The sequence below is a fragment of the Engraulis encrasicolus genome, chromosome 8, assembly GCF_034702125.1.
Source record: "Engraulis encrasicolus isolate BLACKSEA-1 chromosome 8, IST_EnEncr_1.0, whole genome shotgun sequence".
Lineage (NCBI taxonomy): Eukaryota > Metazoa > Chordata > Actinopteri > Clupeiformes > Engraulidae > Engraulis > Engraulis encrasicolus.
The window spans coordinates 21,212,813-21,240,041 of NC_085864.1; the positions used below are offsets into that span (position 1 = coordinate 21,212,813).

A 27,229-nucleotide genomic window follows, 5' to 3' on the forward strand; every position below is an offset into this window, starting at 1 on the left:
GTGCCGCACAGCATTTTGGTTAGCAGACAGCACCAAGTCAGCATCTGATGTTGCCCTCAAATATCCCTGTTGCGCCCACACATTCAGTCAGCTGCCAAAGGAGAAAATCAAGCAGTTTTTCGTTTGGAATCACACTCACAGACTCGATGTCCAGTTAACTCACTGGAAGGACAGTGACCTTTCCCGTTTGGAATCCACCCATGATGTTCTCAGCTGATGGGAGTTTAGGGTAGGCTATGATTGATTTAGCACATTTGCTGTAAATTACATGTAATTGCAGTCCACGTGAATCACATCTCTAAAAACTAAAGGGGCTGATAATGAGTTGCAATTTATCAATACTTAGTAAATTTGAAGGATAGGGGAGACTGTGAAATAATAGTGCTTCCACTTGTCTTTCGACTGATGTCGACGTGCATCGCAGAACCCTTGTTGTCAGGTGACACTGACCGCTCACACGCAGCCCTCTGAAGCAGCCTCAGTAATGGGGTAAATGTAACGGCGTTGTAGTGATTGGAAAAAAGTACTTAATTAGATTACCTGTTACTGGAAAAAGCAACACCCTTTCTTTCAACGCCGTTATTCCCATCATTGGTTGTAGTTGGCTCATATGTCAGCTATCCATTGGTAGATCACAACAAAACTTTGTGCAGTTGACCTCCACTGTCATGATCCCCAAAGGAGACAAAATATAATCCACTAGGGAATGCTTCAATGATCAAACATTTGATTTTTGCTTATGTACGTTTTGCATATCAATAAAATTCCACTGCCTTTTCAGTTTGTGGGGTGACCCATAAGTATTCAACTGGCATATTTGAGTTTGTTAAAATGGAAAAAAAGAGATCCCTGCATGACTTTTTTGAGCAAATGTCAAAAGTGACAGGGCCCAGCAGCCAAATGAAATCGGCAACAAAGACGGCAAATAGAAGTGAGCTCAGCTCATATTTCAGCATTGTCTGCACACATTCCAACCAAATTTGCCAATGAGACCCAATGGTTGAATATGGTCACTATGCAAAATGTTTTGGCCTTTTTCGCATTGTGTGTGTGTGTGTGTGTGTGTGTGTGTGTGCGCGCGCTTGTGCGTGCTGCGACTGTGCTGTATGTGTCAGCACTATACGTACTGTATTCTATCTGTCTTTTGTCTTTACAGATGTATACTTGTTTGATGACGTTTGCATGAAGAATCAAAGTTGGTGGCGATATCCTAAGTCCACAAAAATTGATGTAGTCCGACACAACTTTCTCAAGGCAGTAATGCTGCATTTGATGTACTGCCAGCAAACTTGCTTTTCTGATCTGGAAAATATAATGGCATGTTTCAACCACTGTATAAACAGAAGGGCGATTTGGAGCACAGATGAAGGACAGGAAGTCCTACCTCTAAATCCGGTAGGTTCATTTTACCAGTATTTTTAATTTTCCCTCTCAGCTTTCATATATTTGCAATACATGCTGCACATGAATGCTGAGTTCTGAGATGAGCATTCTGAAACTCTGTTTACATTACAATGTGTTCTCAAAAATATCCATATACAGTATAAATAGCTTCTGTGTGTGAACTCATAAACCTACACGTGAAGGTTCCTCAAAGAACTGAAAATCGAACTGAAAACCCTACCAATTTATTTTCAGCATATTGTATAAAGTAGGGCCGGCCCTAACCAATTTGGCGCCCTAGGCAAGAATTTAGATGGCGCCCCTTGCATCGGGAAAAAAATACACTGCTAGAGTACATATACTCAAGAAGTCAAATAGCTTTGTTTTGCAATTGTTTTATTTAAGAATTTGTGGAAAATGTGGAATAGCAATAGGCCCACTTGATGCTGCTGTGTCACCAGGCTGGGTTGCAAGGGTGGAGGTAGCTGGAGGCCCACTTGATACTGCTGTGTCACTAGGCTGGGTTGCAGGGGTGGAGGTACCTGTAAGTGGAGGCCCACTTGATGCTGCTGTGTCACCAGGCTGGGTTGCAAGGGTGGAGGTAGCTGGAGGCCCACTTGATGCTGCTGTGTCACCAGGCTGGGTTGCAAAGGTGGAGGTAGCTGGAGGCCCACTTGATGCTGCTGTGTCACCAGGCTGGGTTGCAGGGGTGGAGGTAGCTGGTGAGCTTGATGCTGCTGCATCACTGGTGCTGGTAGAAGAGTTGGAAGAGGTGGATGCAACAGGAGGATTGTCAAGGGTAGGATGGAGGAATCTAAGCATAGCATCTGAAAAGAGGAGAAGTAAACACTATTCAAGCAAATGATGTGAAACAACAAATAAAAGGATAACACAAAAAGAACATGATTTTTTTAAAAACTATTGTCCAGCATATTAACAATAGCTAAAATGCTTGTTATACTAGTAATTGTATATTGGTAGGCCTACTGTATATTAGTAGGCCAGGCCTTATGATATCAATGTTATTGTAATTACAGTGGAATGCAAATAATCAAGAAAGCTTGCAAAGAATTAATCAAAAATAAACTTAAGTATTATTAAGATAACTTATGTCATTATTGCATATAGGAATGTACACAGAAGGAAAGTTGAACACTATAATATGAACAGCAGGCTTACATAGTCTAATGTAGACACAGGGGAATAAATAGCATTTTGATTAACAGAGTATTAAAGCCTAGGAAATAGTTAAGCTAACCAGATGTCAAAATACATGGTAGGCCTACCCTACTACTACTAAACAGCAACAACACTTGGTGGATGATAAATGGGCAGAGGAAGATAAGGACTACTGATTTCCATTTTAGCTTGCCTTGGGCCCTTCTATCAAAGTCAGTCAGGTGTTGTTACTAGAAAAGTCTCCCTGCTTTCATAAACAGATGCCGTTAGCACGAGCTAATATTGATTAGCGATATGATGTGCTAAAGAGCCATACACACACGTCGCTGCTAGTTACTCGCTCAGCGAATGAACTCAATAGAATGTCAATGTGTTCCAGCGAGACTAGCAGGCGAGTAGGCGAGTACTGTACAAGCGATGCGATGTGGGATCCCGTGTGGAAAATATTTTAACTTCGAGCGAGGGGAGTAAGCGAGTAACCAATTGGAAGGCAGAGTTCGGTACTTCTCGCCTGTTCATTGGCAGTTAAAGCCGCGGGAACTTTCAGCGAACGTTCCATGAAAGAGAGGCAAGTAGGCGAGCAAGTGAGAAGCTAGCAAATAGCAGCGATGTGTGTGTGTGTGTACGGCCCTTAATAGTTTGCCGTTCTCAATTAATATTCCTTGTGTAACAGGAAACATAATAATCATGGCATCATATTTACTGTACAGTCTGCGTTTCTCCTCTTCTCCTTTCCGTTTTTTTCTTCCCCTGAGCACCGGACAGTTTATGACATTTGGACATTGTCCAATTTGACCTGACGTTTCAGCTTGGCTGGTTGATATGACGCATTTACAACAACAACAGACAACTGGTCAACTCTCCAAGCTGCAGGTAAAGTCTGTTTAGACAGAGGGAGCAAAGAGGTTGGATATATAATAAGAGGAATCGAAACACGCCCACTCAATGCAAAAGCATGTGCTCAAAATTTGGTCTCCTAAGGGGGCGTTGTCCCTCCTTCTTCTCTTTTCGCGGTGTTTGCACAAGACGTGCGCTACCGTCATCTACAGCGCTAAGGGGACTCCATTTGTTCTCTACCTCAAGACTCTGAAGGTCTGATCGAAGGTCTCCTAAAGGGGCGTTCACCCGACGTAAAGTGGATACCGGAAAAGAACCCGCCTGCTTTATCTCACTCTCATATACGATTCTCTGGAGGGAGGCTGTGGAGAGCCAGGGAGACTCTTAAATAATATAGAATCACGGTATTTCTAAACGATAAAATTAATAGAAAATAAAAAATGATACCACCTTTCAAAATAGAGGATATTTTTTCCCTCCCCAATTTCTGGCGCTGTGGCGCCCCCTCATGGCCAGCGCCCTTAGCAAACAATTAAGCTGCCTAATGGGCGGGCCGGCTCTGACACTATGTACAGTAAAAACATGGGAAGAAAGGGGCATTCTTGAGCAGATTTGAGATTCCTCTGTCCTGTAACACAGAAGAGCTACATGACTCATTTGAAAACGTGGACTCAAGACTATCATTCAGTCTTTGAATGGAGTTTCTAGCTCTTGCTTTGAGGGAGCTGCAGTCATTCAGGGGGCTGGGGTCAAATTTGAAAGGTGACATTGTGTAATAAATTGATAATAATGCACATGAAATATGTTCAAATCCCTGTATAGTAGTGCTAGGTGTGTTCCTGAATTTCTAAGCTTTCCAATGATGTATAATGTCCCTAGGTTTATAACACCACCGGGATTTGAAACAATTGCGGAATGAAGATCAAGTTGAAGTTCAAAGTCATTCGGGTCGCCTTACAGTCAAGGGGTTAACGACAACATTGTCAAATTTAGTATAGGCCCATCTTATCTGTGGAATAGTTTGATTCAAAGTAATATAGATAATCCGTTACTTTGATTGTCTGTCTAGAAGTTACTTGTCATTAGATGGTACACACCCTACATATTCATTGTGTTGCTGACCATGATATTGATGGTGACAATTTCTTTTGCGTATGTTTGATGCTCTTTTGGTAGGATAAAGCACTTCTTCAGAAGGTTCTTCAGGAGGCCATTCAAGCCCAAAATCAGAAGGCACCAATTGGAAGCGTTTTGGTGGCAGCTGCCATTGCCTTGACTCTTCAAATTTATCCTGACTGCAACTCAATTCAACACATTTTCCAAATTTTGAAGCACAGTGACAGTCTTCAAGGAACTCTTGATTTCAAAGCAAGCTCGTAAGATATCACATTACACAACACATTTTAAGCCCTATTTAAACAGAATTGATTTTATGGGGTGAAGTTATCATTTTATAGGAGTGAAGTAACAATTACTTTAGTCCTGTTCGACTGTACCATGTTAGTAAAAATAACTTACCCGCGAGTTTCACTTTCTGTTAAATGGACCCGAAGAATTACTGGAGGTATTATTAATCCTGTGTGAATGCGACGGAATCGGTCCGACAGCTCATAAGTGAGACAATAAGCTGTAGAGGAGCATAACAAGAATCCCACTTAGTCAGAAAGATGTGTGCAACGCTCAGACTGGGGTAGGCTACATGTGGGCACGTCTTTTCAGACAAAACTTACACTGCAAAAACACGCCTTTACTCAGTGGTGTAGTCTACGTAGAACGCAGGTATACAGAGTATACCCACTTCAAAATTTCAGGGATTTCAGTATACCCACTTAAAATTGATTGATCCATTATTTAGAATAGCACAAATATATACAGTATACCCACTTCAAAAATGCTCAAATATACAGTAAAGTGAAAGTGAAAGCCCATTGGGAAACTCCATCTCCCATTATCATTGTGACACAGCACTCCACAGCACACAAGTGAACACTGCACACAACGAAATTGCTTTTATGCCTCACCCGTGCCCAAGGGGGCAGCCCTCAGTGGCGCCCCATGGGGAGCAGTGCGGTGGGACGGTACCATGCTCAGGGTACCTCAGTCATGGAGGAGGATGGGGGAGAGCACTGGTTGATTACTCCCCCCACCAACCTGGCGGGTCGGGAGTCGAACCGGCAACCTCTGGGATGCAAGTCTGACGCCCTAACCGCTCACCCATGACTGTATACCCACCACAAAAAATTAGACTACACCACTGCCTTTACTGATGGTAAGGGTTAGGAATTGTTTTGGTTCGGACATAGTTTTAACATGTGTGTCGGACTAATGGATCTTGCACAAGGACTATGACCAATAACTTATTGGCTCCACAAATTAGTGGGTTACTGTTAGTTTCAAACCAGATGTGATTAAGTTGCTCTCAAAGTAAGTACACTTAGCCAACCATACTTAAAGATGGACTTGGAAGATGTTTGGCTAAACCCATAGCAAAACGGTTATGGGCCATATATGGCAAAAAAAAACCTTTGGCAAACCTTTGGGATAGCACATGGCCTTCATTTGGGCCAAATATTGTATGCAAGTAAAAACAAAAGAAGGCCAAAATCTGCCATACATTTGCCAAAGATGCATCTGATGAATGCAGTAAGAAAGCCAAACATCCCATACCAGCCAAAGCTTAACCAGAATTTAATTATAATTGGCATAATTGTGCCATATATATGCCAAAACACAGTTTTTTTAAATTTAAATTCATCCTTACTGCTGTCCTTGTTTCCTATGGGCATGGTGTAGTGTGACGGTGGAAAAAGGAGTGGATCGGGTAAAATCGGTTTATTATTAATTTTATTCCTTTTTGATGGTCTCTCGCCATGGTTTGCAGATGCCCCAATGATTTACAACTGACTTTGTGACATTTTATTGTCTGAGACTTGTCAATTATTGTTACTATAATCTGCTCCTGAATGTTGATGGATCACAGTGTGATGTCATGCGTTCGATATGACCTACTACACATTGTAAAACAGGTTCTATTCAAATTATCTCTTGATTTGAAAGGCCTGGTAGCAGCCAGACTTGAGCAGCTGTGAAATATAACTCAGTTGTCCAAAATAATATGATTGATCACAAATACCTCCTCATTTAACAAGGGGGGCAATTACTTTTTCACACCAGCTCATGCAGGTTTTATGGCATTATTGTCTTAACAAATGAAATAATCACTGAAACTCTACATTTTATGTTTGCTTGGGTCATCCTTGTTTAATGTTTAGCTTACATTTGGCATACTTTACATTTGTTTGGTGATCAGAAAATGTTAAGTGTGCCCCCCCCCCCACACACACACACAGACACAAAAGAATAACACAGACACACACACACACACACACACACACACACACACAGACAGACAGACAGACAGACAGACAGACAGACAGACAGACAGACAGACAGACAGACAGACAAGAAAAACTCACTCAGATCAACACACACACACACACTGTTACAAATGGGTAACATGAAAGGGGTCAGACGCAAAATCAAGGCTCAATAAAAAAGGATTTATTCACAAAATGTCTAGGGGTTAAACAAAAGGTACAAGAGCTCCAAAGCTCAGGGCCAAGATCAAATAAAAAGATCAAAATGCCAACGGCAATGTCCAAAAGGTGAACAAGACAACAGTGTCAGCAAAACGGGAGCGAGGGGAAAGTGCTGCAGAGCGTCTGGAGAGCAGCCCCCCAACTGAAGATCCTCTGACCTCTTATATCCTCAGGTACAGGTGAAGTCAATTAGCTGCAATCAGCAATTAGGAATCCTGGGGTAGCAAAAACAAAGACCATGAGGAGGCGCCAAAAGGCACATGGTTATGGGAAAAGGCATAAAAAACCAGGGCCCATAACACCCTCAACGCAAAATGGTGACTATAGTCTCCATAAAAACAGAAGTTAAGTAATAGGTTTACAGTACACATAATCATGCACACATCAACCCAGCAGGCTAGAACCACAGGCTCCAGCATTTCCTCAGTAATGATGAGCTGGAATGGCAAAAGGGGAGAAAACATTAGTGCACATAGTCTTACAAAATATCATCAGGAACCACAGAGGATTCATTAACTAAAGAGTCATCAAAATGACATTTTAAACCTAACACAAAGCTTTCTGTAGCCATAAGGGCAAGCAAAGTTAAAAACAACTCCATTGGAGTTATTCCAAGCGCAAATCAGGCGTCATTAAACGAATTTGGAACGCAGTGAGCAACGGGAGGAATTGGCAATTATGATCAGCGAGCCACGGACAACGGAGAAACTCTAACTTCAGATCAAGACTGCTGTGATGTCCTACACCAACAGTTGAGAAGGCAGATGTGCCCAAATACTGTTCAGGGTGCTGATTCACCACCAGTAACGAAAGGGTTTCTGTGTGTTCAAGGCGTTTGCCGATCTCAGTACCACCATGGCACCAAAGCCTGCCAGGTTCACTGATGTTCGCTGCGAGTCAACAAGACGGGCACTGATTGCGGATGGGCAGTCATACTACTTGTCAATGTCTGCCAATTAACCGACGGATGAAAGGCTTCTTTCAAACTAAATACGTTGGCGAGAGGCGAACTGACAATGGCGAATATGACTAGACTAGGATTTTCTTCCTTAGTGTTCATTGTCGACTGTGGACGCATGAGGTCAAAACGGTCGCGCATCAATTTTGGCGAACTCACAGGCACAACTTTGTGCTGTGGCGGAGAGTCATTACCAGTCATTACTCTAGAAGCACTCGACTTTGTCTGTAGGCATGGACCTTTATAGGTCGGACGGACACGTGAACGCATGTTTGAATTTCTGGCTTGTTCATCAAGCACTGAGGGCCCTGCCACAACCTTACCACGAGACTGTTTCCTTTTCAATTTCAGACAGTCAGAAATTACGTGACCGGGATTGTGACAGTAAAAACAAGCACGTTTCTCGTTGTGCACAGGCGCAGGCCTAGGGCCATTGTGCTTTTTCATAACGGTTGACGCAGGTGTTGAAGGACGAGACCTGTTGTGGAAGAGCACATACTCATCAGCTAACATGCCCGCTGCATGGATGGTTGTTGGTTTACGCTCACGGACATGTATTGCGATGGAAGGTGGCAAGCAGTTAATAGCCCCGTACGACTTTGTTGCGAGCGTCGATGTTCCAAAAGGCATGTGAGCGAGAACTTGTCACGATGTGGGTGTTATTAAATACAGCGCATCTAAAGTCGGCCACAAATATGAACGAGACGATGAGCTCGCACCAGTTTGCTCTACTAACACACCACGTGTGAGGAGTGGGGGGACATGAGGAGGAGCTGAAGTGGGGAACTGCACAAACTTGTGTAGAGGTGTGAGACAAGACCCATATACACACGTGAGTGAGTTGTTGACCAACCAGTTCATGGGCGCGTGGCCTCGGAGGCAGTCCGCCGACGAGCGTTGAAGGGGATAAGCAACTGCAGAGGTTGCAAGATCTGACTGCAACCGCATTCATCCCGCGATAGTTTTACACCATGTGACATGTCACCTCGTCAACGCAACGTCGACGAAATTTCGAAGTTTGACAGGAAATCTAACCGTCATGCAGCATTTTCATCCAGGATGCATTGCTGTCTGCATGTGCATGTCTGCGTTGATGTCATGTCGAATGTACTTGGTGAACTCTTCAACAAGGATAAACTCGCGCATCTTATCCACAGAGTTAACATTCAAAGCAGTGCACCAGAGATCAAACGAGGTAGTCTTTAACTGGCCGACTCTACAAAAGTTTGGTCATGCTTCTTACGGAGGCTACGGAACTTCAGGCGGTATGCTTCGGGTGGCAATTGATAACCTCGCAAAATGGACGATTTAACAAAGTCATAATCGCCGCAATGGTCAATTGGAAGAGAAGCATAAATCTCTTGCGCTCTCCCAACTAAAACACATTGAAGGAGTATGGGAAAAGGCATAAACAACCAGGGCCATAACACACACACACACACACACACACACACACACACACACACACACACACACACACACACACACACACACACACACACACACACACACACACACACTCTAACCCAGACCAGCAATCTTACCAAGGCCTGCATCTCTCTCACACAAACACACGCATATGCCCGCGCACGCACACTCAGACGTTTCAAGGTATTTGTGGGCAATATTATATTCATATTAATGCAGAGGGGCCACCTTGAGAGATATTTCAATGTCATTAGCATTGCACTTTTTGGTTATTAAATTTAAGAAGGTGCTCCTATGCTCAAAAACTTGTCATTGCTGTCATTTAAATACAAGTACAAAATGAGGCATTGACAGGGGCCCCCTTTCAGGTTTCACAGGGCCCTATTTAATTGCATAGGTTGCTTGCCTGGTTGTGAAGGGCCTACACACACACCGATACTGCAACTACGAATTTAAAGTTTATCGAAGGATAGAATAAATACACCATTTAACATTTTTTAGACAAATTTCATGCTTAATGCCACAGGTAGGGCCCTATGAAATCCGATTTACTTTTTCTCAAGTTCTGTTTTATTTTTTCTCAAATTCCGTTTTTTTTTTTTTTCAGATTTATTTTTTGTCATATCGGATTTTTGACATTTTTGAAGTTATTTTCCCCTTTAACCCCCCTAAAAATCTTTTATTTCTTACCTATTTAGTTTCAACTGGTGGGTGAACAGAGCCAATCACTCGTGGTTGAGTGGCCGGTAGAGAAAATAAATTTACCTAGGCCTACACATTTTTTGTAATATCACCCCTCAAAAATATTCCAGTTAATACGGTAGTTGAAATGTACATGCGCATATATTCTACACGTGACGCACCCAACCAGAAGGCTATTTCACTTCTGATGCATTCAAGTTGGACTTGGGCTGCATTAGTTTTTCTCGAATAAGTTTGGCTGTACTGCAACCTACAGCTACATTAGAGACATTTTGGTCACGTTATATGTAAGTTAGGCATTAATTAGCCTTGCAAATATCCTACCGTCTACCATTTCACACAAACACTTTTGACAAGACGATCGTTTTCTTATCTGATGATGACTTGACTCTTTTCAAAGTTGCTGCTAACTTTTGGTCACTATGCTTGGTGGCCAACAAAGTTAACAAGACATAATCAAAGCATTGCCTGTTAGGTTTTCATTTTCCAGCGGTCACATCTGTTGTAACAAACTCCAAACTCATGCCTCGCATCGGATGATTTCATTGTTTATTAAAGTGCAGTGGAGAGCCGCCCGTCCTTTCTGTGTCGCATCGCATAGTCTTGATAACGGACGATCAGGACAACGCGTTTATGCCTGACCTGTTTTACTAGGCAAAATTTGAGTGCTCTTGACATGTTGAGTTTAAAGATTTCTTCAAAGCTCTGACGGTCAGTGTTAGGACGGGAGACAATCGGAAATGCCGCGTGGGAGAGGGATGTGTTCATGGTCAACATGCGCTGACATGGATCATGGATCCATCAAGCAGCATAGAACTTTTGCGCATCACCGCGCATGGGCCAGATATCATATCGTGGCCATATTTTGTGTTTGAAATGTCATTTAGACTGATAAATGATGACGAAAATAATGTTTTTTAAAAATGTTATCATGAGAAATGAGCAAATTCCGTGCAATCCAGCGTATATAGCCAAATTCCGTTTTCATGTCTACATTCCGTGATTCCGTCTGTGTTTTCCATATCGCGGAAATCATAGGGCCCTACACAGTGAGGCATCAGCATTGGTGGCCATTTTGGATTTTTTGATTCAACAAAAGCAATTATTGAAATTGTTCAACAGGACCAAATGGATTCGTAATAATATCAGACATCAGTAATATATTGTGGAGATGGCACGCACATGACGAGAAGACGGTCACAATGGTGTGTGGACAGTTACCCCTCCCACTTTCTGTTCTTTACTGAAATATTTGAATCCAGTCCGAATCGCCCATTTCTATTACCGACGTCCCGAGATAAGCCCTATTCGGAGGGGACTAGTTTTATGTAATGTGGAACGTTGGTAATAGAATTGGCCGATTCGGACTGGATTAAAATATCTCAGAAAGAACAGAAAGTGGGAGGAGTACAACATCATGCACTGTTGTGACAGTCTCGTGTGTGCCCTCTCCACAATTTATTATTGATTTTTGAGCATATTCTTGCGAATACATGGAGCCATGCCTGATTTTGTCAGCGAACACAGTGTGGAACAACTGCCTAAAACAAAGCCGAATGCTTACTTCAAGGCTGCAATGTTTACAAGCCCGGAGAGATCGGATAAAAGGTGCGTTTCATGCACTTAACCAGACTTGGGATAGCATTCGGACGGGATTATTATACAGAGGGTAATTTTTCTGGACCGTTTCACAGGTGTTGAAATTCTCGGTTTAGTTTACTGACATACTCCGCTATCTTTACTGACATGACATCTTCTGACTGGACTAAATTTCCTGGTTATTATTGCTTGACCGCAGGTCCCCCCATTTAACTAGTCCCGTACGAATAGGGCTTAAGACTATAGCACTATTTGGGCTGGACTAGTGTTCTTTTTTTTCTGGTTTTAAGAGTTGTGTTAAACTATGTGTCAAATAATATAGTACAGTAGATTTATATCTTTTTTGTTGTTAAGTTTCCTTGCCAATGCTGTTCAACGGATTATGGACATGCCAGCTGCGCGAGGGTCACAGGCTGTATGGCTTTCAGCTTTATTCCATACAGTCGCTCCATCAGACCACAAGCAGAAACCTAATATTCCCTTTATCGGAAATGCAAAGAGGTAATGCTTTCACTATTATATGTCATGGTAAGATTATTTCTGATCCGTAAAAAATGGTACTACATGATCACATAATGATTTACAATTTGTCCTTTTGCACTCAGTGGTTTGTCTGAGGTTGTTGACACCTACTTAGCGAAGATGAAGAATCAACGAGACTTCTCCTGTGCAATCCTAGAGATGTTTTCTCCTCACTATGATGATCCACAGATTTTGTCTAAACTAACTGTTTCACCAAAAGAACTATTGAAACAGCTTTCAGAATGGATTTTGATGTCACAGTCAAGTCGTTACTTGGTACCGGTAGGTCAACACATTCATTACTTAATAAATAAGCTTATATTGTTAATTAATAATTCATACAATAATTTGTAGCATACTTTTCAAATAGCATTTACATGTATCATGGTTAAACAGGAATACATTTACATACGTTTCATTTAAAACTATAGTCTTGCGAAAATATGTTGTTATACAATAAATACAACTGTGCTACTTGGCATATATGATGTTTAGAATTGACGTGCTGAATATTTTTAACAAGCATGATGAAGTGTACAGAATATCTGTAGATATTTTATCTGTGATTCATACAACTTACAGAACATGGACAGAGTTATTGAAGTTGTTGCCTTGACATTGAAGCCCCGTTTGGAATCAAGGTAGAACGTTTTGGATATTGGATAATCAAAGTTTTTGTTGTATGTTTTTGTACTTAATACTGATAAACTGTAATGTCGCTTATACTTCTGTAGTCTGAAGTTGTTGCCTTGACATTGAAGCCCCGTTTGGAATCAAGGTAGAACGTTTTGGATATTGGATAATCAAAGTTTTTGTTGTATGTTTTTGTACTTAATACTGATAAACTGTAATGTGGCTTGTACTTCTGTAGTCTGAAGTTGTTGCCTTGACATTGAAGCCCCGTTTGGAATCAAGGTAGAACGTTTTGGATATTGGATAATCAAAGTTTTTGTTGTATGTTTTTGTACTTAATACTGATAAACTGTAATGTCGCTTATATTTGTGTTTAGTCTAGGTACCAGTGCCTCCATTGACAATGTAAAGGACATTCTTGCCATTCTGGAACTCGTAAAGGACATACTAAAGGATGTCGTAAAGGAGTGTAGATTTACATCAGCGACACGACAGAAAGAAAATGTCTGCTCAGTTCTTCACCTATTAAGCTCACTCAGTGGATGTCTAAACCGCCTGCAAGATGACAAGGTAAACTAGACTGCATTCTCGCTGAAAATGCAAAAAGTGGTATTCCCTGTCATGTCAGAGGTTAGCAGATTGAGGACAAATAGCATACCTGCTAAGTAAGGGATAATGTATTGTCCACACTAGGGGTCGACCGATACAGGTTTTTTAATGGCCGATGCGATACCGATATTTTTTCCATCACCCTTGGCCGATACTCGATTTCCGATACCCGATACGGCCGATACCGATATTGTTAAAAAAAGTGTTAATAATTACAAAAATCAGTACTGTATCATTAAAAAAAAATCCTATCCCATCACCTTTTCATCACACCATCACATGAATAACAGGAAAATAACTGTCATGTAAGCATCTGTAGCCTATACAGTATTATAGCCACCTAAAAAGGTATACACAGGGTGCGATTTGTAGGGGGGGATAGGGGGGATTGTCCCCTCTTCTGGTTTTGATATTGTCACTTTTTCTACATGATTTTAATGTAACTCCATTGATATTGCTTGAAATCTGAAACACATCCCCCCTTCCGGTTTTCTGTAGTGAAGGGCATGGCGATTCTTTCGCGCCAGTTCGTTCTCTTCGTTCAGTTCTGCTGAGGAATTCGTTCGTTCACAGTTCGTTCAGTCGTTCATTTTGATTACGTCACGCCACAATGCAGGAGAGCAAGGGGTGAATGACGAGCGAACTAGTTCAGTGAACGAGAGGAGGAGGGGGGCATTCATACTTTGCCTGTGTGCTTCTCATGTCCAAACATATCAACTTAACTAATTTTGCCTAGTTATATTATTTATTTAACAGCAGCACACATTTAAAAAGCCCAATTACAAGCTGTTTTTAACCAAAAAGTATGCCTTCGTCTCTGCCACGTTAAGTTGTTTATTCGTGGTCATGGAGACTGTTGCTATGCGCCCAGGCTGGTCTCTCGTTCGCGGGCTCAATACAGTTCGTTGTCGCTGTGCTGTGTAGATCTAAGGTGCTCCTCGTGTCTAAACATATCACCTGAAACCTATTTTGCAGATTAATTTTATGTATTGAACAGTATCACCCATTAAAAAAATAATAAAATATCATTTACAAGTGGCATTTCCAACTAGAAGTATGCCTTTGTCTCTGCCACGTTAAGTTGTGTATTCGTGGTCATGGAAACCATTGGCTGCAGTTCACTGGCTCCTCGTTCAGGAACGAGAGCTCAGCTCGTTCAGAGCTGTGAACTGTGGACTATGTGAACTGCTGAGCTCTTCTAAATTATGAACTAAATACCCGGTAAAAACTCTGGTAATATTAAGATATCACATTAAGAGATAAAGTGGTGCCCCTTTGCGCAGATTAAAATGCTCATTGGACGACCACTTCTGCTACTGTCTGACTGACTAGTGACAGACCGGTGATTCACCAACGAACGAAGTGAACGAGAGGCGGGGAACTAGTTCGCTTCGTTCACTTCAAAGACTCGTTCAAAACGAACGGTTCGTTCGTGAACGACACATTACTAGTTCTCTGACAAATCGCACCCTGGGTATACATAAGGCATTAAAAATTCAAAGGACTGTGGCTTGACAGTGGTACAATAGCATAGAGCTTGACTGTAAATTTGAAAAATGTTGGGGATGACCAAGATTATTATGGGTTTAAATATGTATGCCTATTTTTTCACCTGTATAGGTGTACTTGATTTAGGCCTACTAGGGCCTTTCACAAAATAAATCAAATCAACTAAATAAGAAACAAAAGCCCAAAATAACAAACCAAAGAAATGCAAACAAAACACATAGACAAGTAAAACCATTTTCTTATTTTCATATTGTAAAATACATTGCAAAGAATCCCACCAGTAAAACACCCCTGTTCAAAATGGTTTGGTCCGCCAAAGGTCAGACACTCCTCTATTTGACTCAGATTGGAACATTCACTTGTTGCTGAATGAGGAAGTGGCAGCATCCCGGTGACCCGATCTGTTAAATGTTACAGAACTGTTTTACACAGTATTTCTAACCAAATAAACTTCTATGAATTGAAATAGCCAGTTTGCACTGTGATGTTTGTTACTCATTAGAGATCGCTACACAGATGGAAGTTGATAAATGAATGACACAACGAAATCGCCTTTTGAAACGCGGTGGAAATTTACACTGAAACATGCTGGAAGGCACTCGTTACAACGCTAGGTAAGAGTTATGGCAAATGGATGTGATAAATGACCGAACAATGAACCAGGGAAATAAAAACAGTAGTTTACCCTCGTTGGAAGAGCTGGTTGGTTGCTCAACGAGATGGCTGCATTATGCAGTCTGCATGCTGGTGAGTTGAATGCTACAGAAATGTTTTACAATATTTTAATTTATCCAGTTTGCAAGTGATGTTTGCTACCTATTAGATGTCGCTAAAACAGATTTAAGTTGAGAAATGAATGACGGTATGAAATGTCCGTTTTGAAAGGCGGTGGAAATTAGACAGTGAAACATATGCAGGTAGACACTCAGTTACAACGGTAGGTAAAAGATGGCAAATGGTGGTGATTATTGACTGAACAATGAACCAGGGAATTAAAATCAGTACAGAAAATGGATGGAGCTGAAACATTCTCCCTTTAGGCCTATTACATGCACATGCCATGTCATTCAGTGTCCACATTAAAATAGGATGCATCTGAAAGTCTAAAACTTTGTGGCAGCCTGCAAGGCTGTTTACTTTACTCCATGAGTGGGGGAGGGGTGACGCAGCTGTGTGCATTGCGGGTCAGCCAGCAACACAGAGCTGCCCGTCTCGGGGTGGGCGTATCGGCCAAAACCGCATGCGTATCGGCCGATGCCGATACACTTAATAAACGCAAATATCGGCCCGATATATCGGCCGGCCGATATATCGGTCGACCCTTAGTCCACAAATGACTATTGGAAAATGATTCCGGAAGGGGCGAACAACACCCTGATCCACAATTCGATTCGATATTGATCTTATTGTATTGTTGAATTTAACCCTCTGGAGTCTAAGACCTCTCAGAGGCTTTAAGGTTCTGAAAGTGAAAGCGTGAAAAAGTGAAAGCCCATTGGGAAACTCCAACTCCCATTGTCATTGTGACACAGCACTCCACAGCACACAAGTGAACACTGCACACTGCACACAACGAAATTGCATTTATGCCTCACCCGTGCAAGGGGGCAGCCCTCAGTGGCGCCCCATGGGGAGCAGTGCGGTGGGACGGTACCATGCTCAGGGTACCTCAGTCATGGAGGAGGATGGGGGAGAGCACTGGTTGATTACTCCCCCCACCAACCTGGCGGGTCGGGAGTCGAACCGGCAACCTCTGGGATGCAAGTCTGACGCCCTAACCGCTCACCCATGACTGCCCTTTGCAACACCTTGACTTTTTCAAGTATTTCAACTAACTGCAAACATCTATGCAAAAGTGGCACATATGGTTGTGCAACAGTGGCACATAAACTCAACTCAGCTCTTGCACGACTACGCCACCTAGGGTGGGGGAAGACAACCTAGGAGTGAAATTACCCCCCAAATTAGTAAACCAGGACACAGGTTCGGAGCACTCTTAGGCAGGAGTCAAGTTCAAGTGTTTATTCTCTTTTCACAAATATGATATGTACAGCACAATTCGATATCAGTGTTGGCTGATCAGGCCAAGGTCATGAATGTCTTGTGGATGCAAACAAGTACACTGAGGTTACATTCGACACAGGGTTCTCAGTCCATACACATCGTCGATACAGTACTCACACAGATCAATAAAATATACATCCAGGTCAGTGGAGTCAGGTGAGTTCAAATGTGCAAATCGGCAGTGGTGATGCAAAGGAACAAATACTAATACATTACAAAATACAATATGAATGAATTATATTACAGGCGGTATTGTACTGATCCCTATTAGCCGCCCACTGGCGGGCCGTTATGTGGAGCATGGCCAATGGCCACACACCACGCATACACACGCACGGCACCTGCGCGAGAGAGGAGGGAGGCTACACTCAGTCCTAAACGCCCCAGTACGGGGAAGACAGGGCAATGGTGTCACTGTTAAAGGGGGGGGGGGACGACTAGGCTTAGGCTAACCAATAGCAGCACGGTTGAAAAGGGATAGTTAAAGACTAGGGAAAAGGCCACACAAAAAATAAACACACACAATAAAAATAGGCACACACAATAAAAAGAAACACACTTCTACTACTGCTACTAAGCACAGCAAAATAGTAATAGTCACCCAAGTGCACACAGCAATGGAAAAGTGAGGGAATCCGTCACCTAAAGACCGCTATGGCAACTTCATACCTATCCAGGGAGGAGAGAAGAGAGAGACACTCAATAGCCAGAATGACACGTGCTAATGTATTACACCATTTGCATACACAGTGAGGACTAGATGCAACTTAACTTTCGTGTAGCAAGAGAGAGGAGAGAACTACACCGCCGTAGGTTGACTGAAGGGGGTGTACACTTGCCTCCGGTGCCGTGCCTAGATGATAACCACACACGCACACAGACGCACAGAACACACACGCACTCACAACACACACAGGTAGTAACCAGACCTGCGCAATGCGCAGCGAGGAGGCTGGTGTCCCAAGAAATGGGCCAGAAAATAACAAACCAACAGAAATGAAAATAATTAAACCAAACGAAAGTCAGGTCACAAGAAAACTAAACAAATAAACAATGGGCCCAAAGCAGGTGGAGCCAGTTCGGAACCGGCACCGAGTGTGACGGCAACAAAACAGCAACCTCCGAGGAGTGTAGCTAGCAATCCCACCTGTAACAGACGGGTACCCATTACTCACTAGCCTAGAGGTAATTGGTGACAGCGACAATCAAGAGGAAGAAATTAATACTTACAGCGTCAGAGAGGCACCGCTAACCCGATCATAGATCCGTGGTTCGGAACAATCGCAATTTGGACCACACACTGAGGAAAGTGAGGGTAGATTTAGTGAATAAGGTCATCGTTACCATCGGAGCAACAACATCAACGTAGCATAGGCCAGCTTACCATCCACTGACTGCAGTCAGGTACACAGGGCCAACCCCTTTGGCCACTCCAAAGCCGGCGTAAGCACCACAAATCAGGCCTGCCACAGGGCACAGATGATGGGGTGACACACCAACCAGGGCCGGTTTTAAGCATAGGCCGGCTAGGCGGTCGCCTAGAGCGCAATGTGAAGAAGGAGCGCCGAAATGGCGCTCTCCGATGCATAATTTTGCGATATGGAGGTTTTTTTTATGAAGTCGCAATCAACAAAGTGTGGCGAAAGCGCTCCTCACGGCAAAACGCCCCTCAGCCAATAGTAATATCGCTTTCAACTGTCTCTGGGAAGTCTGTGAACCAATAAACAGACAGTCCTGAGAAAGGGGGCGGGACGAGTGACGGCGTGCGATATATTTTGAAATTTGGAGATTCACTCAGACAGAGAGGGCAAACGCCAACGGAAGTGTTGCTCTGCTGGGTGGAGAATTGTTATGTTCTCATTAAACCAGTCATTGAATGATGCAGGAGTTGCAGAGGGTGTTTTGGAACTATGTGATTTAATCAGCAACCGTTTGTGATAATGGAAAGCCTAATATATCAGGCTGCTGTTTGGAATTAGAGGGAAAAAGAGCTTTGCTTTTGATCTGAGAAATCGCTAGTTAGCATGCTAACATTAGCCAAGTATGCCAAGCAATGAAATCCAGTAAAGTAGCTGTTAGTAGCCTACTCACTAACACCCACCTGACATCATAATACTTGCTTAGGTTGACAAGCAATGTAAAGTAAGACTGGTGCCATGTTTAAAACAATTTTAGCTGCCATATCTCCTTCCATCCACTTGAATGAATTACCTGCTTGTTGTAAGCTTAAAAAAACATTGTTTCCAGACCAGAATGACATAGGCCTTCATTAATCATGTAACAGAACCATGCACAGCATGTTTTCATGCTGAGTGATGTAGTATTGCAGACAAGTGAGGCTATTTACTATATTTTGTATATTATGAAATTCAAAAGCGTGACAGCTCTTCTCCCTTTCTCTCACCCTGTCCCTCCAGTTCAAACATATAGATAGCCCCCTTCTCATTCTCCTACTCACAAATGCACCACTATTTCCAGTCCAGAAATGAAATTGGTTTGGAATCATAGACAGCACAAATGTGTATCTTATTAAAATTGTTATGCTGCCATGCTTTGTAATGCTGTAGGTAGTGTAGATAGGCTATCAATGCAGACCTCCTTGGTAGGCCTATTGTCTACACATGCATTTTACATGCAAATGTACTGTATCACTCTCCTGGCATTTCAATTCCATTTTACAATTCAAACACATTGATAACCTCCCTCTCATCTGGGGTTGGGGGCACCGCCACCATTACATCCAAGACACCACACAGTGAAGGTACTTTCATGCGACTCAATCTGATGTGTTGGTCGGCTGTCCAAAAGAACCAGAAATCCATTTGATGCAAAACAGTTATTGTTCTTGATGCTTGATTCTTGATTCTTGATTTAGTTAAGCTTACTACCGGTATTACTCTTGTGTTCTGTAAGGTAAAAAAAGAGGGGTTTTTTTTTTCTTTCAAAAGGTTGGGGGGGGGGGGGGGGGGGCGCCAGAACTCAAACTCGCCTAGGGCGCCAAATAAGCCAGAACCGGCCCTGACGCCAACCAAAGCAAGGTACACACTGGTGCAGTATAGGCAGCGCGAAGTGAAAGCCAGTTCACAGCAGAGTGCAGTTCCACGCAAAAGTGGCTAGAAGTGGAATACAGTCACAGAATCAGGTCCGTAATTCAGACAATACGGCGATCGGACACATCATAAAGTATGAATGTTAAATGCCTACCTGAAGGTACCGAATCTACCGGATAATGATCACGGCTAGCAGAAGCTCACACGCCAGCTGGCGTCTTTGCTCTCAAAACAACAGCTGAGCGGAAAGAGGCCCATGTCACGTCCCAAAGCTAAATTTATCAACATAAGAGTCCCTGCACTCACGGTTCAGCCAACCGCAGAAAGAGGCCAGGAACCAATCGGAATCAGTCAGATAGGGGGGCACAACCCCATCTGTCACAGTTGTATTCTGAAAAGCCTAACAAAAAAAGAATAGGACGGTAAAGTGAATGTAATACAAACAAGTTTTATTTAAATTGAGTGTAAACACAACTGTACAAAAAAACCCTGCTTTAGAGGTCTTCAAACAGTGCAAGAAAACACGCTCTAAATGTAGCGATGAAAATTATCGATTAATTCGTTAATCGTTAGTTGATAGCCTTATCGATCGACTCACAATTAATTGATAAGCGACGTATTCCCCCCCCAAAATATCAATGTTTCTCGAAAAAAACTACTAAATCTAAAACTTTTAATAAAAAATTGAGATAAAATACCACATTTAAATAAATTCTATTTCAATTCTTTAATCCAAAGGTCATTTAAATATACACACTATTCACACCCCTCTACACACACACACTCTTCACATGCACATTTCACCTGGGTCTCTTGTCAGTTGAATTGTCGATTAATTGAGATGAATGTTTTTTATTAATCGATTAACGCATTGGTTGATTAAAGTCGATTAATCGATTAATCGTTTGCATCCCTACTCTACATATATGTAGCCAAGACTTTTGAAGATTAAACCTTGTAAACAAAAGTGTTTGCTACATAAAAAGTAAAACAGACCCTTTAGAAATGTTGTGTTGTTTCCCACAAAGTGTGAAAGAGTAATTGAAAGAGTAATTGTAAGTCAAGCCAGTTTCTATGCAAGTTGAATACTAATTAGATGGACCTGTAACACCTCTGATGCCCCCCACCCCCTGTCACTTTCCATGTGATAATGGTCAGTAAAAACCTTGAAACTTCTAGTTTTCAAATATATAATGGTGTCACTCATATGTTTGAATGACCAAAACTCTGAACCACAGGGTGTTAAGCAATAATCCACGAGAGGCTGTGGGTTATGCTGAATTGAATTGGTTGAACAATAGCCTCCCCTCTCCCGTTATCAAAGTCCTTCAGCACTGTTTGCAACAAATGTTAGTCCATAACTTTTACAAAGCTCTCTATGCCTCGTTTTTGAATCATTTATTTACAGGCTGATACCGTCTGTTTTGTCTACCTCACTCACTACAATGCACAGACTGAAAGCTCCCAAAGGAGCACGCCGAGGAGGGAGAGAGACTAGGACAGAGGTGGGCCAACTTAGGCCCGGGGGCCACATGCGGCCCGCTGAGCCATTTCATGTGGACTGCTGAGCCATTTCATGTGGCCCGCAGAGCCTTTACAAGACAGAAAAGTCGTGTACTGTCACTCAACATTCTTAAAAAGGCTATATAAAACAGGGGGTCTTGTGTACCAAGTAGAAATACATTTACATATGGAATGGCAAAGCTGAGTTATGCCATCGTACACCATTTCTTATTATTGACACGAGGCAAATTGGGTGTAGAATACTGACCAATGGGCCAAATGTCACAGGCAATGTGGCCCTTGGTCCAAAATAATTGCCCACCCCTGGACAAAGGGGAAGGGGAGGGGGAGGAGCAGGGGGGCACGAGTCTCTGCTAGCGTCTTCTGTAACCGTGCATGCTGGGAATTGTAGTTACCGCTGCAACCCACGGTTGGCCAGTTAATGAAAAAAAACTTCACATCTAGAGTTAATATCGCGATAAAAAAATGATCATACATCACTGGCCGACCTGATCACTGTAGCATCATTTAATGATCACTGGCATTTACATAAGGCTCTCCTAAGTATGGGAGGGGAAGGGGCATGGGGGAGCCGCAAATGCTGGGGCTTTTGTGATTAGTTTGTGGCCATTTTATGTGATCCATTCATCCAGAAATCCCCTTTTTCGTGCAGTGTCTCGCAACATTCTATAGGGCCGTATAATAACCTAACTTGGCTAAGGAATACTATGTATACCCTAAACGTTTTAAAGTGTATGCAGAAGGTTAATTTTTACTTTAAATAATGGATAGTTCAAGTGTTTTAACAATTAGCTACCGTTTTTTTTTCATGTAACAGGGCATCAGGAAACTAGATATAATGTGTAAGAAGAATTCTGATCTATTGTGTGTAAGGCCATGAATGATATAAATGATGAATATGCCAAGGTTATGAAAAATGTATCATTAGCAATATTATACCATGACCACTAGAGAGAGCCTTGTGACAGTGGGTCAATAAATGCCATAATGGTACACCGCACACTACGCACAAAAACTGTGGTCAGTAGGGTACATTGAATCAATGAATCAAAATGACTACAATAGGACATTATCATACATAATTGTCATTGAATATGCAAAATCTTAGAGGAACGGAAAGGAGAAGAAAAATAAACTATGTTGTCTCATAGATTGTAGAAAATTAACTATCACCAAAGGCTGATGAGAATAAATCTGTTTTTAGTTTCCTTTTATAAGATACTGTTGGAGCAGTTTTAATTTGGACTGGAAGCTGGTTCTGACAAAATGCCATTTGACCGTAGGCACAACCACTAGATGAGATTCTGAAGACCTAAGAAGACCTCTATTAGGATGATATTGCATTACATTGAATAAACATGGCTTCAAGAAGGAATTCTAGCTCTGATACGACCGAACCGTTTATGTTTGTGAAGTACTTTTCAGATGAAGTTGAGAACTTGGTATCCTTGCTTGTGGTTTCATTGATTGATTGACTTTTGTGGCTGTGGCATGGCAAATGTGAGCTTCAGTTCCTTCTATAGGATTACTATAGGGGCAATGTCTGGAGACTGTCTAGATCACTTAATGTGCTTTCTTGAGCCACTCATGGCCAGCCTAATCTCCAGGCCTGAGTCCCATTGAAAACCCCTGAAATGTAATCAAAAGGGAGAGGGGTGATCACAAGCAGTCAAACAAAGCTCAGCAAATTGAATCTTTGCACGGGGGATGAAATGAAATAATTCAAGAATGATGTGAAAGACTAGTGAAGAGCATGCCAATATGCGTGAAAGATGTGATTAAAATCCAGGGTTATTCTACCAAATATTGATTTCTGAACTCTTTCTAAGTTAAAACATTGCGATTATGTTGTTTTTAAGTGAATATCAGCATGTTTTCTTTAGATTTTTTGAGGTCCGAAAACATAGCATTTATTCGCAGAAAGCTACAAATTGTCAAAATAACACAAAAGATGCACCGTCTACATGACTATTGTCATTCGAGATTTGGAGGAAATGTTAGTATTTTACAGAATGAAAGAACAATGTTCATTGTCTGACACACATGCCAGACCAGAAAAACTGGTAATGTTCTCTCATTTTCTGCCAGAGCTGTATATTGCTTACTGCACACAAAAATATTAATGTACAGATGTACAGTAATGTACATTTCTGGTTATCAGGTCATCTGAAGTTAGCTTGTTATTATATTATAATTAGCTATCTTGGATGTCATCTTGAAAAGGACACCTTTCCTGAAGTCAGATTTCACTAATTGTAGAATCACTCTCTTACTATTAAAAATCTAGAGTGCACTTTTAAGTCCAGGGGCTTTATTTGCTTTTAGAGATGCACAGGATCCAAGATCCGGTTCCGGATCCGGCAGGGTAATAGGGTTTTTCACAGGATCCGGATCCGGCAGGATCTTAAGCAGTGGTTCCGGTATCCGGCAATTACCTAAAAATCAGGATCTAGCCTAGGTTTTTCAGTCAGTCTTTCACAACGCCAATTGCTGCATGGAGAGAAAGCCCTTTGGAAGCGGCCAGCGCAGGCAGTGTGGCAGTAAGCCAATGAGTCTAAAAAATAGTTTGAGCCAACGTAATAAAAAGGGCCCACGTGTGCGAGTAGGCTATGTGTTTCAACCCTTTCGTAGGATCCGGTATCCGGTTCCTGATCCGGCAGGATCTTAAGCAGTGGATCCGGTATCCGGCAGGATCCTACAAATCAGGATCCGGTGCATCTCTATTTGCTTTATTAACTATCCAAGTGAAAAGAGATCCCGCACACTATCCATTCCACCAACAAACTTTAATACAACGTTTCGGTCATCCGACCTTCTTCAGGTAAAGCCTGAAGAGCCTTTACCTGAAGAAGGTCGGATGACCGAAACGTTGTATTAAAGTTTGTTGGTGGAATGGACAGTGTGCGGGATCTCTTTTCACTTGACTGACAACCCGGCTGGGATAACATCCTTAAAATAGAGTATAACAAATATCCTCCACTTTTCCCATTGTGAGTGAACATGGGACTTTAATTTTGAAATATTTATCAGTTTGAAGACATTACCTTATTAGGAAATCCTGTTTTCCCACCCCTTTCATGTGGATGCGCCACACTATGAAGGTCACGTCATAGTGGGAATCTTTACATAGTTAGCTTTCAAACTTCAAGACATATTTTCATCATAATAAAATTCAACATTAATCTAGGATGTGTAAACTTTCATTTTTCATCATTTAATCCAAATATAAAGTTATACTTTCTCTGTAAAAGGCGAAAATTAATTTGTTGCCATATGGCAACAACATGCATACAGTGACACTCCTTCTATACATGCATCCCAATGGGCTCCCATTGAGTTACATAGGGCAGGGCTCCCATTGAGTTACATAGTGCTCTATTTGCACTTATTATATAATTTTAACTTGAAAACATGAACCTTCTTAATATTATGCTATTTGTATAACTCAATTCATAAGTTATATGATATAATATTAACAAATAAATACATTTTCACAAGAATACAGTGACACTCCTTCTTTACATGCATTCCAATGGTTGCGAGACGATTCGTCTAATGAATTGTTGAGAGTTTCAAACGTGGGACCATTTGTAGAAGGCATGGGGCGTTTCGTGCAGTACCTGAGGATTTTTCGTAGAAGACCGTTCGTTCAACCCATGCAGACCTTTCGTGTAACTGGGCAGACGTTTAGTTTAGTCTGCCTATTTTATTAGCCTATTATTTTTATATTATATCAAACTTGTGTGCCAACCACCACAAAAATCGAACCATGTAGAAAGTGTGTGCGTCTCTATTTTTTTTAAAATTAATTTTTCATTTTAGTTCAGGCTGCTTTTTTATCATTAGGCCTATTTTATAGCCTATTTTATAAATATACTATATCGTAACGGACTGCCTCTGCCTCCTCCGGAGTGAGATAGCAGCGTTACCCCCTGTGCACTACATGTGCTGTCTATAAAATGGGGTTAATTTCAAATGGAGGGTGCTGAGAAGATCAGCATTCGCAAGAATGCTAAGCCAGACATTGATGTGAGCTGTTCCAAATTGAGACCAAGCGCACAAGTCTGCAAACAAGGGTTTTTGCAAAAGTTCACTACTAAAAATAAGAAAAGATATTCGTTGTGTTGATCTGAGTTATTTTTTCTAATGTGTTGGTCACTGATTTGTATTCATTTTTGGAAAGGTAAAGGCAGTCTTATTGTTGCCTGGCTGGCGCCCATCTCATAACTTAAAACAGTCGGTTGCACCGCTACAATATCGACGTTTTAAAATGTAGGCTTACAACAGTAATTTAAAGGTAAGGGATAATGTATTGTCCACACGTGACTATAAGAAAATATTGCCCTACTGGGCGAATAAGACCCCCGATGCCGAAGGCAGAGTGCTGTTATTCCGCTTCGAAGGAAATATATTTCCGTAGTCACGTGTGGACAATACATTATCCCGCTTATCCCGCCTTTACCAACATTAGAAAGCATAGAATACATAGTTAACCAGTAGTTTATAGTAACAGGTTTATTGCCATTTTATAGCGTGCGCAAAGAAAGATAGTTCGTGGAACACTCATAATTTAAAAAGAAAGAAAGGAGTCGCACACTGGAGCTGAATGCAGAATCAAAAACTGTGCCGAAAAAAGTAAATAAAACTGACAGACAGGGGACAAACGTTTCGAGTAGCCCATCATCTTCCTTTTCTTCCTTTTCATTATACTGCTCTTGGAATTACGCGCCGAGCGATATGCTCAGGATATGACATTGGCGCGGACGCCACCCCACCATTACGCTCATAATTTAAAAAGGTTACAAGCAACAGAGTTTGGCTACTTTCTAACTTGTTACAGCCACATTGCATTGCCCTTCAAACTGTTTGCAGGCTGCCTCGTTCACTGCGCGATATCTACTTCACCCTTAAGGAAACTAGCAACGAACTCCTCACTTGTTTAAAAATACTAGTGTAGGCCTACCAAGTGGACATGAAAGAAATGTGAAATTAAAACAACAGCGTGTCAATGCAGTAAGCACTTTATTTATCACATGTGAAACGAGAAGGCAGAAAGTGCAATGAGTTAATAAATGTATGAAACAGTGTACAGGTCAGTGCTGGTAAAAAAGAGATGATAGGCTATGTGAGAAGGTATCTAACCCTTCTCACTGGTTTTAATGACTTGCACAAAGTTGATGCTCGTTTGATGAACTTCAAAACCTGCGCTGTATTCAATAAAAGCTGGGCATAACGCACGGTAAATAAGGACATGAATCAAATCCCAGGAAAGTCGCAGTTGGCCTATTGAAATTTGTCCTCAAATTGCACCAAATCTGGGTGGTAATCCCCTATATGTGGTACATATGTTGTAGCCTACTTCAGTTGTGGTACTCAGAATTGCATTTTTGTTGAGTATTGTCCATTTGAAACTCACGTGAAAGTAACAGGGATTGTGCTGTATTTGATGGATGGAGCTGATATTACGCACATAATTCCACTGAATAAACATCCAACTGCGACCCAAACGGTAACTTGTCGTGGTAGTCTATGTCGAATGAAGATTTTATTTCCCTCCCTAAAGCGTTATAGAAAGTTCATATTTTTATTAAAATATAACGGCGATGCATCACGGCAAATAGACTATTTTACGC

At 41.8% G+C, this 27,229-nt stretch overlaps 2 protein-coding genes across 2 annotated transcripts in view; both read left to right on the plus strand.

Moving 5' to 3' along the window:
* LOC134454840 (uncharacterized) overlaps positions 1 to 12,190 on the plus strand; it is a 103,581-nt gene extending 91,391 nt beyond the window's left edge. Inside the window, exons 19-21 of the mRNA XM_063205999.1 lie at positions 1,157 to 1,395; positions 4,576 to 4,775; positions 12,040 to 12,190. Of these exons, the coding sequence (XP_063062069.1) occupies positions 1,157 to 1,395; positions 4,576 to 4,775; positions 12,040 to 12,190 (590 nt within the window). The remainder of the gene's footprint in view (positions 1 to 1,156; positions 1,396 to 4,575; positions 4,776 to 12,039) is intronic.
* Positions 12,191 to 13,279: 1,089 nt separating this feature from the next.
* The window catches only part of LOC134454841 (E3 ubiquitin-protein ligase RNF213-like), a 113,548-nt gene continuing 99,598 nt past the window's right edge, over positions 13,280 to 27,229 (plus strand). The window contains exon 1 of the mRNA XM_063206000.1: positions 13,280 to 13,410. The gene's annotated coding sequence lies outside the window, so the exon portion shown is untranslated. The remainder of the gene's footprint in view (positions 13,411 to 27,229) is intronic.